Source organism: Acomys russatus, chromosome 10, assembly GCF_903995435.1.
Source record: "Acomys russatus chromosome 10, mAcoRus1.1, whole genome shotgun sequence".
NCBI classification, from domain to species: domain Eukaryota; kingdom Metazoa; phylum Chordata; class Mammalia; order Rodentia; family Muridae; genus Acomys; species Acomys russatus.
The window spans coordinates 13,939,312-13,954,320 of NC_067146.1; the positions used below are offsets into that span (position 1 = coordinate 13,939,312).

General features: G+C 43.9%; 1 protein-coding gene across 1 annotated transcript in view; it reads right to left on the reverse strand.

Moving 5' to 3' along the window:
* The window catches only part of Snd1 (staphylococcal nuclease and tudor domain containing 1), a 413,057-nt gene that overhangs the window by 214,220 nt on the left and 183,828 nt on the right, over positions 1–15,009 (reverse strand). Inside the window, exon 12 of the mRNA XM_051151835.1 lies at positions 10,126–10,226. Within this exon, the coding sequence (XP_051007792.1) occupies positions 10,126–10,226 (101 nt within the window). The remainder of the gene's footprint in view (positions 1–10,125; positions 10,227–15,009) is intronic.

Below are 15,009 nucleotides of genomic sequence, written 5' to 3' on the forward strand. Positions count from 1 at the left end.
TGAAAACGCATCATCATGTTTAATCTTTATAATAGTGGCAGGAGCACACCATTAGTATCTCTAACTTGCAGACAATAAGCTGAGGCCTAAGATTATGCAGGCATCTATTAGTAAAATGGATATTTTTTACTTCATGTCTGTTTACGTCCAAAGTCTACCGGGGGAAAAAAGAACCACAGAATCTTAGGGACCCAAAAGAATTAGTTTTAGATGACATCTAACTATTATGCTTCACGCGGTCAAATTATTTCTGTTGCTGGATTAAATTCCCAGAAAAGGAATACCGTGCTCACCCAAACAAGTGCTACTATTGGGCCTGAGAGAAATGGAAAGAAATCTCCGCTATTTTTAAAAAATCTTTTTGAAAATGTTTCTACAATTTCTATAACTTTCTAAAAGACCACTCAGTATGAACTGCAGACAGTCTCATAAGCACTACCACAACTGGGAGATAGAAGAACCTGTAAAAACTCCAGTCCTATTCCCCTCGACTGGCTGGCCACAGGCATTCTACATAGAAAAAGTTTGAAAAACAGCAGTTAAAAGACCCAGGTGTTTTGGTTCGTGGTAAGCAGGCCACCTGTCCCTCACATCAACTGCACTAGCCAAAGAAATAAAGAAGGGATGCTGTGGACCGTGAGAATGGCAAGTCTGGAAAGATGCCCACAAGCCATCCTTTACGAGGCCCCAACAAAATAAGGCAAAGACCAACACAGAAATAGAATAACGAATATAAAGTCTAAAGATAATAGATAGGAAGAGAGCATGGCAACCCCAAAGCAGGAAATGCGTGTGGATTCTGAGAGGTGGAAAGCAGAAGGGACCAGGTAGGTGGAGAAAGGTAGCATGAACACCTGGAAGACAGAAAACTCACACACAGGACCGTACTGAGAAGGCCCTGAGGTGCCATCACACCATCAATCTGAAACCCCACTCAGGAGAGTTGGGCAGAGGGAGCACTTCTGGGTCTCCTGAAGCCCACAGAATCCCCAAGAACAGAAAGGCCTGGTCTAACACTTGTCAAAACAAACACCTTTATAAGCAGGTGTGCTACCAGAGACATGTCTGCTATCCCATTCTTGAACAAGTTGTTTGCAGAAAATCCTAAAAAGGGCTCATGAGGGCTGGAAAGATGGCTTAGCGGTTAAGAGCACTGGCTGCTCTTCCAGAGGTCCTGAGTTCAATTCCCAGCAACCACATGGTGGCTCACAGCCATCTATAATGTGATCTGATGCCCTCTTCAGGTGTGCATGAAGACAGGGTACTCATATACATAAAATAAATAAACAAATCTTTAAAAAGAAAAGGGCTCATGAGGAAAAGCAGGCTACAGATGTTCGACTTAAGCCAATGGATCTCTGTAGACCTCGGACTGATAAAACTGCAAACAACACTGAATGTGCACTAACAGCATAGCATGGCTTTAAATTCTGCAGGCTCCCTCGCCCCCTGCTCCTTCCAGATGAGGTAATGAAGAGAGGGGTGCTTCGGAAACAGGCCATTTTAATCAAAATATAAAAATGATACAAGGTTAGCTTTCTCTGTTCGTCCACTGTTTTCACAGAATACACCTTCACAGATTTTCTGTCTGCACTGCCAGCTTGCTACAGAGGTCACCTGTAAGACAGCAGACAGCATGAAGGTTCTACATGCGACTGGAGCTCTCACACCTTACAGGAAAAGAAGCTAAAACTCTAGATTTCTCAACTTAGAGCCCCAGATTTGTGCACAAAGCTTCATTACTCTACAACTCTCTTAAAGGAGGGAAAGGCTTCCTTCATCTTTAGTCCTGGTTCAGAATACGCTTTAAATGAATGTGACTTCCAACTTGATAACAAAGCTGGCCTCCAAATTATCACTCAGCAGGTAGGTAGTTTACTACAGTAGTGCAGACAGTAGGAAATGTAACTTTGGAAGGACCAGATGGCTTGTGAGGCATGACCGAAAAGCAGGGCAGAGGTCTGAGACACCTACTGCACAGCATGCTGCAGCCCATTTCTGTCCTGTGAATACTCTCAAACTCCCAACAGAGCGCTCTCTGCCATGCGAACTTCCCTGCGCTCTGTGGTTTCTTGCTCTGGGCTGTAAGGACAGCTGCCTCAGAAACAGCCTGCCCAGCTCCTCCTTGATGGTGACAGTGGAACCGCCACCCTAGTTCATCTACTACACACCTGCTCTGCTCCGCACATACACGTCAGAACACACACAACGCTCAGGGGCTTGAGAACGGCGAAATAAATCAAGAAAGTGTTCACTCACAGAGGAAACAGGGGTGCGTTCTATTAAGTAGTATTCAGAGAGATAAAAGAAAATTGTGTTTATAAACTAGAGAGATGGGACTATCATAGTACATTTAAATAGAGACAGTCAAACAAGGAAAAAATAATCCTAGATGTAAGGTTTTAAAAGTCTCCCAAAATCCAAGTGTGGTGCTCTATACATAGTATTTCCAGCATTCAGAAGGATGAGGAGGGTGGAATGAGTCCGAGGCCAGCTTAAACTACATAGCAGGGTCCTGTTTCAAGACCAAACAAAATACAAAACTTTTAAAAATGAAAGGTTACAGCTGGGCACAGTGGCACATGCCTGTTATCCTAGCACTCGGGAAGGCAGAGGCAGGCAGATCTCTGTAAGTTCTAGACCAGCCTGGTCTACAAACCAAGTCCAGGACAGCCAAGGCTACAGAGAAATCCTGTCTCAACAAACAAAAACAAAACAAAGCAGAAACCAAAAAAGAAAAGGAAAAAAAAAAAAAAAAGAATATCCGCATTTTAAAGGGCCCAATAAGTATGTGTGTGAAAGTACCCAGCAACAACTTAATAGCATTTCAGAAAACCAAACTTAAATAAAATATTATTTTAAAAAATGTCAAGACTTCAAAGTTTATCGGTTAAAAAAAAAAAAAACCAATTGGTTATTTTGAAGCTAAAATAATCAAGAGTATAGCACAAAGAAGACAGTTCTAGACATACAGGAATCCAGAGTGTGCTATTCACACAGAATAGATAAAAAGAAAAAAGTAAAGATTTTTCAGCAAGATGAAAGTAAACACCACAGAGAAAACAAGGAGATGAGTGGCAGCTGAACGTGAAGCACAGAGACAGGAAGGGGCGGGGAGAAGCCAATGCACTTCCTGGAAGACTTAGCAACACATATTCTCTGCCATAGGCTTGCTATGGGGAAAGAATTAAACCTTTAGGATGAATTTGTGAACAAATCATAGAAGTCAATTACGGTGATCAGAAGCAGATGAACTGAACACTATAAGCCAACTGTTTGAAAGTTAACATCCAGGCTCCACCAACGAAGCCACCTTGGAGGCTCCTGAGAGAATCTGGAGCTAGCTCGCATCAACAATGGTGATCGGTGGATTTCCCAGAGCTTTTCCATCCTGAATGACCAGAACAAAGGGTGGGGAGAGGTCAGTGAGTGGCACATGAATGTCACTGCTGACCTAACAGTTATAAAAAAAAAAAAATTTGTTCTCAAATTTCACCCTATTTCCAAGTGGTAAGGTAAGGTCTCTGAAAAAGCCTGGCCAAAATGGAAAAAAATTAACCCTTTTATGCCCCAAACAAATAACAACACTTCTGCTTCTTGAAATAAAAAAGCCTCATAAACATGGCACAGCCAGTGAATGTCCATGACAGGTGGCCCTGTCCTCAGGCTGAGATTACCCTCCACTACACAGAGAGCAGAGGTCAGCCTGGGATATGGGGACCTACTTCAGAGGAAGGACGGAAGGACGGGAGAGAGGAAGGAAGGGAAGGAGGGAAAGGAAGAGGCAGGAGGGGAGAAAAGGGCAACTAGAGATGGTCCAGCAGTTACAAGCTTGCACCAGTCTCACAAAGGACGTGAATTGGGTTTCTGACAACCACATCCAGCAGCTCCTGTTAACTCGGCCTCTCAGGGTCCACCAGCCTCTCCTGGACTCCACAAGCACGTGGACTCCACGTGTATATGTTCTACTACCACCCGCACACATATTCACATACTTTAAATAAAACTAAAACTCAAAAAGATGGTTCAGGGGTTAAGGCTGCTCTTCCAGAAGACCTGAACTCAATTCCAGGCACTTAAATGATGCGCTAGCTCATAGGCAGCTGTGCCCACTCCTAGGGGGTGTGACCCCTCTTCTGGCCTCCATGGGCACCAGGCTCAAGAACAGTGCCTAGACATACATGTGGGCAAAATACCAGTACACACAAAATTCAGTGAACAGCATTTAAGACGCGTAGTTCTTAGGAGACAGTTTCAGCAGCCCAGCCCCTTCCTTGCTGGGTCTACACCAACCAATATTCCAAAACAGTCTTCCCTGAGGATGGACTTATTGGTATGAGACAAAGCCTCACTGGCTCTCGGGCTCTCAATGGTCTGCTCAAGGAAAGCGAAAAGGAGAGTTCTAAATCAACTCAGGAAATATCCAAGTCCTCTGTGGCCAGGCAGTCTACTTTATTGCTCCTGTAAGAGGAAAAATAGGGAAAGAAAAAGCCCTCACATAATTTGCACGTCCATAGGTGCCATTATAAAAAGCCACCCTAAAGCTCCATAAAACAGCAATGGCTATCAAGTAATCAGAAACCAAGAGCTTTAAAAAAAGCAAGAGTTGGCAGCATGAGCTGTTCAGAGAAGCCACAAAAGATTTGAACAAAAGAGATGGATTTGTCTGAAACTCAACACTGTTTCCCAGACTCCAGTCCTGAACTTGTCCAACTGTCATGTCCTGGTGGTCCCTAGTGGAAAAAGTCTCTTCAAACAACTGCTATGCTGGAGCTATCAAAGGATAGTGCCAACTAGTTTCTTAAGTATTATTAACTACTTACTAATAGGACAAAACCAACGGAAGTCTTTCTATTACTCAAAGTGATAATTGCATAAATCAAGTAGCCCAAGTAGCGTCCCAGAAAACAATCTAAGGATGTCTTTTAGACACAGGTAAGATCAGTCTTGCCCAGAAAACAGAACATCACAGAGCTACTTTCTTTCCAGGTACAACTCAAAAGTGAAATAATGCGGCTATGTTTTAGGATTTGAAAACCGAGGAGGAAACTGGCTGACAGGGAAAGCATCAAAGCTATAGAACTCAAACTACAAAAGCTGGAGATTGTGCGACACTTATTTTCATTGTGATTTGAGTTGGGGTGGGGGCCAGGGAGGGGAGAACCAACTAGGAATAAAAAAGGATTATTCTAGCAGAGTGAGACAACTTAGCCCAATGCTTCAGGGAAATAGCTGGAACAAAAGCACTCCTGAGAAATCAAAACCGAAGAAAAGCTGAAGTCAAGTCAACCTTTTTCCTTGTACGTTCAAAAGTCTGGCTCATATGACTACAGGGAAGTGATGCTCTGTCTGTGGAGAGTCCACACAGATAGGAGGGAGTCCACGAACACAGATGTGCTGGGTGGCACTCAGAGCAAATAGGTCACCTCAGAACCCCTAAACCCACAGGACATGGACAGTCCCTGGGCGGCAAGGCCCTGTGCTCACACTGATGTCAACATGGACAGTCCCTGGGCAGCAAGGCCCTGTGCTCACACTGGTGTCAACATGGACAGTCCCTGGGCGGCAAGGCCCTGCGCTCACACTGGTGTCAAGTGAGCGGCAGAGGCAATGAGGACTCAAGAAGGGTGTTGCAGAGACACAGGTGGGAAGCACAGAGTAAAACAGTTACAAACCCCTAAATAGTCTCTCTCAAAGAATAAGCCTGTAAAGACGTAGCCCAGCACCTCCCCACTGCTCACTTTCCCCATCCCATCTATGAGCCGCTTGTTACCTGTCTGAAAACACAGGCCCCTCAACCACCCCCTACCGTTCGCTGTGAAGTATGCCTCTACTAAGAAGCGGCGTGGCTGACAACTGTATCTTGATAGGAGTTTCCCAGAGATGATGCTGGGGAGATGGCGAGGAGGAGCGGGCAGTAGTGTGAAGCTTGGCCCTAGTTACGTTCTAGGTGTCTTTTAATACGAACAAATATTCTTACAATACTTTTCTTTGAGTATGTGATATGCAGAAAAAACATGAGCTATGAGCAAATAGATTTTATGGATTTGCCAAATTGGAGCTCAAAATAATTGGGAAGTCCAGCACAGGGAAAGGTCACCCCAGAAAAATCTCACTTTTCAAGAATGCACTGGCAAGAAAGAAAGAATGAGATTTTAATCACTGCAGCTAATTACATAGAAGACTAAATCACAAGAAGAGTTATTTAAGTGTCTTAAATACAATAAAAAGTAATTAACAGGAAGCGCCATCTTGACAGCTTCACCTCAGAAACGAGGCCGAAAAAGATCAGCTAATTCCCAACCCGAGAGCCGGAGAATGAGAAAAGACTCAAAGTTTGATCTTTTTATTTTTTATTTAAACTGTTTTGATTAACAGATAACAGCTCTTGCCAACTCCACGGTGAAGTTAATCAAGATAAAAAAAAAATAATCTATTAAAGCAATGATGAACCCTGTTTGCATTGATTCCCTAGGGGGTAAGACGTGGGGAGCTGATGCCTGGGTGACACCATTGAGGGCCTGCAGGGGCCTCTGAGTCTCCTCCCTCCCATACACACATCAAGAGGGTTGCACTGAGCCTTACTGAGAATACAGGTAATTCACATGTTCTGCATGTGAGGTACATCTAACAGTCCCCTTTGAAATAGCCCTTTGCAGGACACCATCTCATCTGTCTCTTTTTTCTGGCTTCCCTGGAATGACCACCTTCAAAGAAGCTTTCCCAGTCAGAGGAGTCTAAACAGCAGGAGAGTCTTGAGATGTGGGCAGGCCCTCTTCACTGTAGGTTAGTGTGACAAGCCAGGGGTAAGCCTGCCTTCCAGAAAGGAAATGCTCACCACAACATCCTTAACCTTCCCTCATCACACCCACACAACACATGGCCAGAGCAAATGTGCTTCTGAGAAGGACACAGGGACACTCTCATAAACCTGGACACCTCACTGAATTTATTTAGTCATTTTCTTTGTTCCCAAGTCAATACTTTACTGGTTGTGCTTGTTATTTTATTGTGTGTTTTTCTTGAAATGTTGTGTTAAGCAGTGAAATACAGGCACACAAAGGGTATTTATGAAAACCTGCATGCCTTAACAGTTGATTAGAAAGGAAGGGCTTTAAGATGGCTGAAAATAAGTGAACCAGACAACAGCAGGAGAAAAAGACAAAAAAACGTTCAAAATTATAAGGATCTGCAATCAGTCTTTTGGAGTCCTTTCAGACATGAAGTTATGCTGTTCACTATATACCAAGTACTAGAGCTCTGAGAAGCGGGGCCAGTGAGACGGCTCGGTGGGCCTAGGGGCTGCTAATGCCTGATAGCATAAGTTACATCCCTGGAACTCCTTCAAGGAGTCCCCTGACCCCCACAGGGGCACTGTGGCTGATGCAAGCCCTGCCCCCCGCCCCCATATAGGGAAATATTAGCTTAGCTAAAATCCTCCTCTCCATACATAACTAAGTAACCATTAAAACAGACAAACGGGTCTTAACACAGCTTAATTCTGAATATGAACTAAATGCTTGGATTCTTATTAATAACTCAATTTTCTACAATATCATTTTAGGTGTTTTTTTCTAAACTAAAGAAAATTCAGGAGTGAAAGGAGATAAGTAAAAACAAACCAAGAAGAAAAGAAAATAAATGAAGCTTTTTCAGTGGGAATACAGAAAGCGCGTCTGGAGGTTTACCTGCTGGGGGGTCACCTACTTTTGTCACCAAGCTTCTAAAACAAGTAAAGGGGGCAAACTTCCAGTGACTAGTCCTGCTTAGATATAAATAAACCCAAAGCGGGTAGAGAGACAGCATAGCCTAAAGCCTTTCCTAGACTAGCCCAGACCTGATCCTCAGAACTCAGCGATGAAGGAAAAAGTTATCCAAGTTATCCTCTGACCTCTATATGCAGCCACACTCCCCTCCCTCCCTTCCTCTTTTCCTCCCTCCCTCCCTCCCTCCCTCCCTCCCTCCCTCCCTCCCTACCTCCCTCCCTCTCTCTCAACTGTGACACCCAGGAAGGGGATGAAGCACTCAAGCACTTCTAGGTCCGCTTCTTAAAGAAACCATCACAGCATTACAGTTAACAAATCAGTCAACACATTTCCTGTTTTACTGTCCGCTGGCTACTGGAGCTTTGACAGAAATAGGCAAAATTCCCTAATGCCAGGGTGGTACCAGTCTAGGCCATGACGGCGCCAGCAATATCGGTAACTTCTGATGTCAAGACAGTGCCAAGTCTCTGCTTTCTGGGTAAACCAAGTACAGAATATATGAGAAACTCTTAAGAACTCAACGGCCAAGCAGCAGGTGACCAAAACAGGCACAGAACTGAAACTGGTACTTCTCAAAAAGCAGTCAGATGAAGATGCTGAAGCATAACCATCACCACTGGTGATCAGGCACACACCCAAAGGGACCGCGAGGCCTTGTCTCACCCAGTCAGAGGGTCATGATCACAACAGTGAGGAGCCCCAAAGGCTGCAGCGGCTGCTGGGGTGTGGGCAGCAGAGCCATCACACAACACTGGGGACGCACCTCCCTCATTCTCCTCAGTGAGTCCTCTTCTGGTGGACAATTAAAGAGAACCTGCCCAGGTTGAGGGAGTTATAAAATAAACTGGGACCTGAGGTCTAGGCAGCCACATCTCTTTCCACAACGTGGAAACACAATGAAGTCGGCTATCCCAGATTATCCTAAAAACTTAAGAATTCCGAAGAGCCAGTCCCCGAATATCTCCTTTTAGGCAATGTAAATTTATTTTTAAGTCTACTTTGTGGTACGTAAGTGAGACAATCCACTCTGATGAAGTGTTAAATGGTGGTGGAGGTCATCTGCCAAAAATAAAGATGTACGTCTGCACAGACGTGAAGCTTCCCCAGGAATTAGAAAGCAGGAGCAGCAGTTTATGGAGGTGATTTGTGCTTTGTCCAGTCACAATTTTCATACAGGAGAAACTGACCTCCAGCATAACCAATGGAGAACCAAATGCCTGGCCTTAAGGAACTGGTGTTAAAACTGACAAAAAATATTCTAAGATATTTAGATAGAATGCTGAACGAAATGTGACACAGCTTTCCATATTAGAAGACATCATCTGATTTGCAAGAAGCTGGCTTCTTATAAAACCTGTGATAGTGTGAGGTAGTGACATCAAATGCCTATATTGAGATCATCCCACAGAAATGAAAACTACAATTGCTGTGTGAACATTAGCAACATTAATAAACACTGGAGTGGGAACTGCCTAAAAACAGTCCTTTTCAAATGTAAAAGCAAGAATTCAGGGATAGAAGCTCCTGCCTGACAGGAGAGGTCTGGAAGCTACACAGTGAACCTCCATCCTCCTTTTCCGGCTGTTGCTGTCAACTTGGATGCAGTTCTCCTACCAGGCTTCCTGGCACACTCAGTAAGGCAGTCCCTGTTTTTGCTGAAAGTCCCTTCTTTGCTTCCCCTTAAAAGAAAAGTACCAGTGTGGTAACAAACAGCACTTAAGATGTTAAGGAGAGAAAGGAACAATGACCATGCTGATATATTTTATGCAAAGTGAGAGGTACTACTGGGGACTGACTGATTGTTTTAATATTTATTGTGAAAGAGCGGCCCAGCAGGCTTCCTCCTTCTGCTGTCAGATGCCTCCCTAACGCTTCTGTTCATCAGGCAGGCTACCCAGAGACCTAGGAACACAGCTAGGGCACAGCCAGTCCATTATCTCTATACAAAGGAAATACTCAGCTAACCTCTCTCTCCCTTTTCTTTCTCAATTCACTAAAGGGTGGGAGTATCTAAAACTCACCTTCCTAAACCAACATGCAGAAGCTCTTAACTAGTTTTGGATAGCACCTAGGGACAGCTTGATACTCAATAAATAGCATTATTAATAGTAATAATGTACTTCATAGGACCGTGCACACAGAGCCCAATAAATCTTAAATAATAACAATAATGAAAGTATATGATTAGCTAATGAGCGATTATAAAGTACTTTACAAATATAAAGTGCTACACAGGCACATAATTATAATCCACTGGGTTAAGTGCAGGAGAAAGCAAGGGGGGCAAGGGCGAGATTGACCGGGCAGAGTGCTCAGCTACTGAAACCACAGCCAAGCCTCTGCTAGTTAGAACACTCACATTCCTCCAATGGTGACAGTGGCACAGGTCCGCTCTGAAAAGGCAGGCACAGTTTCTGTGGCTGGGCTGGCTGGTCTAATGTAGTCCACAGTCACATTGACCTGGAAACACATAATCAAGCGAGTTAGGTTTGGAAGTCTATGCCAGCACACTGGCAGCCATGACACATGCACAATCAACTCCGGTGGGCTTTGTGTATCTAAGATTAAAAACAACAATAAAAGCCAGTGTGGTGGCGCACACCTTTAGTCCCAGCACTTGGGAGGCAGAGGCAGAAGGATCTTTGTGAGTTCAAGGCCAGTCTAGTCTACAAAGTGAGTCCAGGGCAGCCAGGGCTACACAGAGGAACCCTGTCTAAAAAGAAAAAAAAGGGGGGGGGGCAGGGACAACAATAACAAGCCAACTAACACATGGCGGAAAAAAATATCTACAAAAGACACTGGATAAAGACAGTACCCAGGATGTAGAAAAAGCTCTCGAAGCTCAATAGGACAATTTGGTTAATGCTGTACAATTTGAACAACTCCAAGACAACATATAGATGATGAGGAAACATTGGCCACACTGTTCCACTCCAAATGTCCAATTTTAAGCAATGAAATATGAGCTAAGGATGAGATTAGTAACGAGGTGTTTGGCTGCCCTATACGAGACTCTATATTCAACTGCAGCACTGCAAACATACCCCCCCACTCACACACCATATGCATAATAGGACAGACAAGTTCCACATTAGAAATAACACGAAGGTTTTACAAGAGCGTGGAACAAAAGAACTCTCATTCAACACTGCTGGGAATGTAAAATGGCATTGGTATCAAGTGTTGGAACAAAGTTCACTAGGTTCTGAAACAACTAAGCATAAATTGTAAATAGAAATATGGATCCTCGAAATTTACTTGAGAGTTGAACACCTGTCTGCACAGAAATATATGGGGAAGTTAAGAGCAGTTTTGTTCATTGCTGACAATAATTAAAAGGCAACCATGATGACCTGCAGATGAATAGGAGCAGGTAAACGCTGCTGACAGACGAGTACTCAGTGCAGAACTGAGCTGCCATGCCACGAACAGACACAGAAGAACCTCAAATGTTTGTTGTTAAATGCAAGAAGCTTGTATACAAAGGTCTCAGACTGCAGGGTCTCAACTGTTTAATATTCTGGAAAAGGCAAAACTAGGAAGATAACAAAAAGGATCAGTGATACCCAGGGAATGGGTTGGCAGAACTTGAGAGAGTTGGGAGATTTGAGGGCTGTGGAAGTATTCTGCCTGTTAGTACAATGCTCTTAAGTTTGTCAAAGATGATGGTACATACTCTCATGCTTGCCAAGGCCTACAGAAGTGCACCAATACCAGACACCCTATGTGTGTAGTGATGTTGGTTTGTCAGTTTTAGCAAACATCTCTCTCTGGTGTGGGACACTGTGCCTGGGCAGGGGTTAGGGAACAGAATGCATAGAAAGTCTCTATATATTCTGCTGTGTTTTTAAAAAAAGGTTTATTTATGTATGTATATGAACATTCTATTTGCATATATGTCTGCACAACAGAAAACAGCATGAGACAAAAGTATAGACGGTTGTGAGCCATTTATAGATGGTTGCTAGGAATTGTACTTGGGACCTAGGATGATCAGCCACTGCTCGTAACTGCTGAGCCACCTCTCCAGCCCAAGAAAAGTTTATTTTTAAATATAAATTAAGCCAGGCAGTGGTGGTGCACAGCTTTAATCCTAGTCAAAGTCAGGTGAATTTCTTGAGTTCAAGGCTAGACAGAGCTACACAGAGAAACCCTGTCTCACCTCCTTCTCCAAAAAATTTAAGGAAAACACAGATAGCTCAAAGAAGCCAATTGACTGAACAGAAAAGTCCAAAGCAATTCCATTTGATGGTCAAAGATGGCAGAATTCTTGAGCGACTGTCAGTTGATATGGCAAAATGTTTCTTAGACCATTTCTCCATCAAAATACCTGTGTCTAAATATGACTTGCCTTCTCAGAGAGGCTGCATGTAATTTCAGTCTGCCCTAACTTCTCTTGGGCCACGTAAAGAGCTATCAAGAAGAACAAGATGGCAATCACAAGGATGCCTGGATCTGATTTCACAGTGTATAAATCAAAGTGACACAGCTAACTAGGTCTAATAGCAACAGAGTTGGAGACAGCAAGGTATTGGGAAGAATTCAGGGCGTATAAGATAGAAGAGAGCAGAAGAATATTTATGTTTTCAACTAACAAAGGACACACATACAAACAGGAAGCTGCAGGCATGAGGTTACTGTACAATAAATGAATGAGCGCATAGTTATGAAAGACTTGTGTATGAGGGATCCATTAGAAAACACCACCGGCCACATCTGTTTGCCATACCCAAGCTTTGCCTGTCTACACTAAAGACAGCCCTGACTCAAGCATGTGAAGCCACTCGAGTCCACGGTGCCTTCTCTATGCCCACTATCAGATCTCAGGACAGCACATGCTGCAGGCATCACATTCAGCCAGTTCTGGCCAGTGCCATTCCAATCCTTTCACTTTGTCTGTTCTTCATAAATGTTTTAAAAACAGAACAAGGGCGGGCTCAGGAGATGTCTTAGTTGGTAAAGTGTGTCCCACAAACACACAAGGATTTGAGTTCTATCCTTGCGTCCACCTAAAAAAGAACCAGGCCAACACTGTCTGTATATAAACTCAGTTTAAGACGAGAGAGTCCTGGGCTTGCTGTCCAGCTGGTTTAGCCAAATGAGCTCCAGGTTCAATGAGAGAAACTGCTTCAAAACACAAGGAGAATGACTGTGAAAGGCGTCTGTGGACAACCTAATCTAATCTATACAGACATGTAACACATGTGTGCAAACATGAACATACATAAAAAGTCAACTGTCAAATCACAAACCTGAAGATCACCAAGTTACACTTTAAATTTGGGAGGAAACTGCCAAACCAAAAACCAGAGTATAGGCTGAGCCACCTGTAATCCCAGCACTCGGGAGGCAGAGACAGGCGGATCTCTGAGTTCCAGGCCATTTGGTCTACAAAGTTAGTCCGGGACAACCAAGGCTGGACAGAGAAACCCTGTCTCAAAAACAAACAAATAAAACAACAACAAAACCCCGAAAGTCTTATCAGAGACTCAGCTCAGAAGAACTAAGACCAGCTCAATCTTTCTTTACGATGTCTTAGGTAGTAAGGACGGCCCCTAAAAGCAGGCGTCTGCACTCACATTGTGTACATATGAGAAATGTGGACAGGCACGGGGATTGGCCAACAAATACTTCGAGTGTTTTATGTTTCCCTGCATGCAGCTGAACTCAGTTAATACAGGTCAAAGTCAGGACAAGGATGGGAGAGCTGCACCCAGAGAGGGTATGAGTGGCTCAGACTAGGGGGAAGTACTCTAGCTAAGTTAGTTCACTTAGAACTCGCCAGCATACATACAAAACTGAGATACCAGCAAAGTAAAAAGAGTATCTGAAGCCATGAAAAAAACCACATAGGTGGTCAAAATGTCAGCTAAATATCAAGGGTGGCCAAACATGGAATTAAAGTATCCTAGACCCATAGATTGTGCAGCCTTAAACCTCATCAAAGAAGTTTCTTTGTGCAATGGACAGCACTTACAACTGGCCCAATTACATATAATTACATGAACAAACGCCTGTGAGGTGCTCAGCCACAATGGGAAATCTCTTTCACAACCTTTCCCAAAGTCTCAGGGAGCATGGGGGTGGGGGGGAGCCAGGGCCATGGAGAAGTAAAGCAAACAGTGTCTTCTGGTCATGATGGGGTGTCTGAACTCATGAACTGTCAGCAGCTTGTGGCTGCACAAACTCAACACAGTCAACATTACAGCATGGGATAAAAAGGGGTTCATTAGTTCACCTCAACTGAGAAGCACTAGGGAGCTAATTGATGGCTTCTGGGGAAGGGAGCGTTCCTTTTCTTGAAGGCTGTGGCTTCTGATAGACATGCTGCTCATACCCAGCGGATAGCTCATACCCAGAAGCACACGGGTTGCAAAAACCAGTACATGGGCTCATTAGAGGAGGTGAGGTTGGGGAGGTGGGGTGGTGGGAATGGATCTAGAAGGAACTCGAAGGCAATAATATGATCTAAGTGTACTGTATGAAAACTTCAAAGAATAAAAATACATGGAAACAACAAAGTAGACATATGCCTGATTTTTAAATAACCCACCAACAAATTCAAGCCCTTAATTCTATTAGCAGGAGGAAAGTAAAAGAAACCACCACTGCTTAAAAATAAACTAAGTGAATTTCAAAGTTACCTTGTACCTGCCAGTGCCAAACTTGTTCCTCAGCCACAGATGGGGGGTGGGTTGCAGGGGATGGGGGGACAGCTACCAGCACAGAAATATGACATGGAGCATCCTCTCTAGCTCCACAAGGACAGTTCCGGTTAGGGTGGAGTTACGATAACAACCAACAATCATACACACCCGGTGCTTCCAGGCCAGGTAGCCAGCCTGAGGTGCTGGCCCCGGAGACCTGCCTTCCAAGGAAACCCATGGGAACATACCTCCCACCCACACACTTTAATCTGCAATAACCAGAAGAAATAACAACTATGTTCATCTTTCAATTAATTATTTCCTGTATCAAGAGAAAGAGAATTGCAAATGAGTCAGAGATTAAAGAGCTCTTCGTGGCAGCAACATTATTAAAGAAAATCCCAGACACAAATGAGGTTCTGAGAAGAGCCCACAGCCAAGATACACACTTGCAGGCAACTATGACAAACCAGGAATGAACGCCCATGTGTAGTTAGCATTTATGTCCCTCTCCTGTAGACCCGTAGATCTGTCCCTCTACCTTGGAGTTTCTCATCTCCAGATATTCATCGCTGACCTGTCAATCAGGCTGAAAA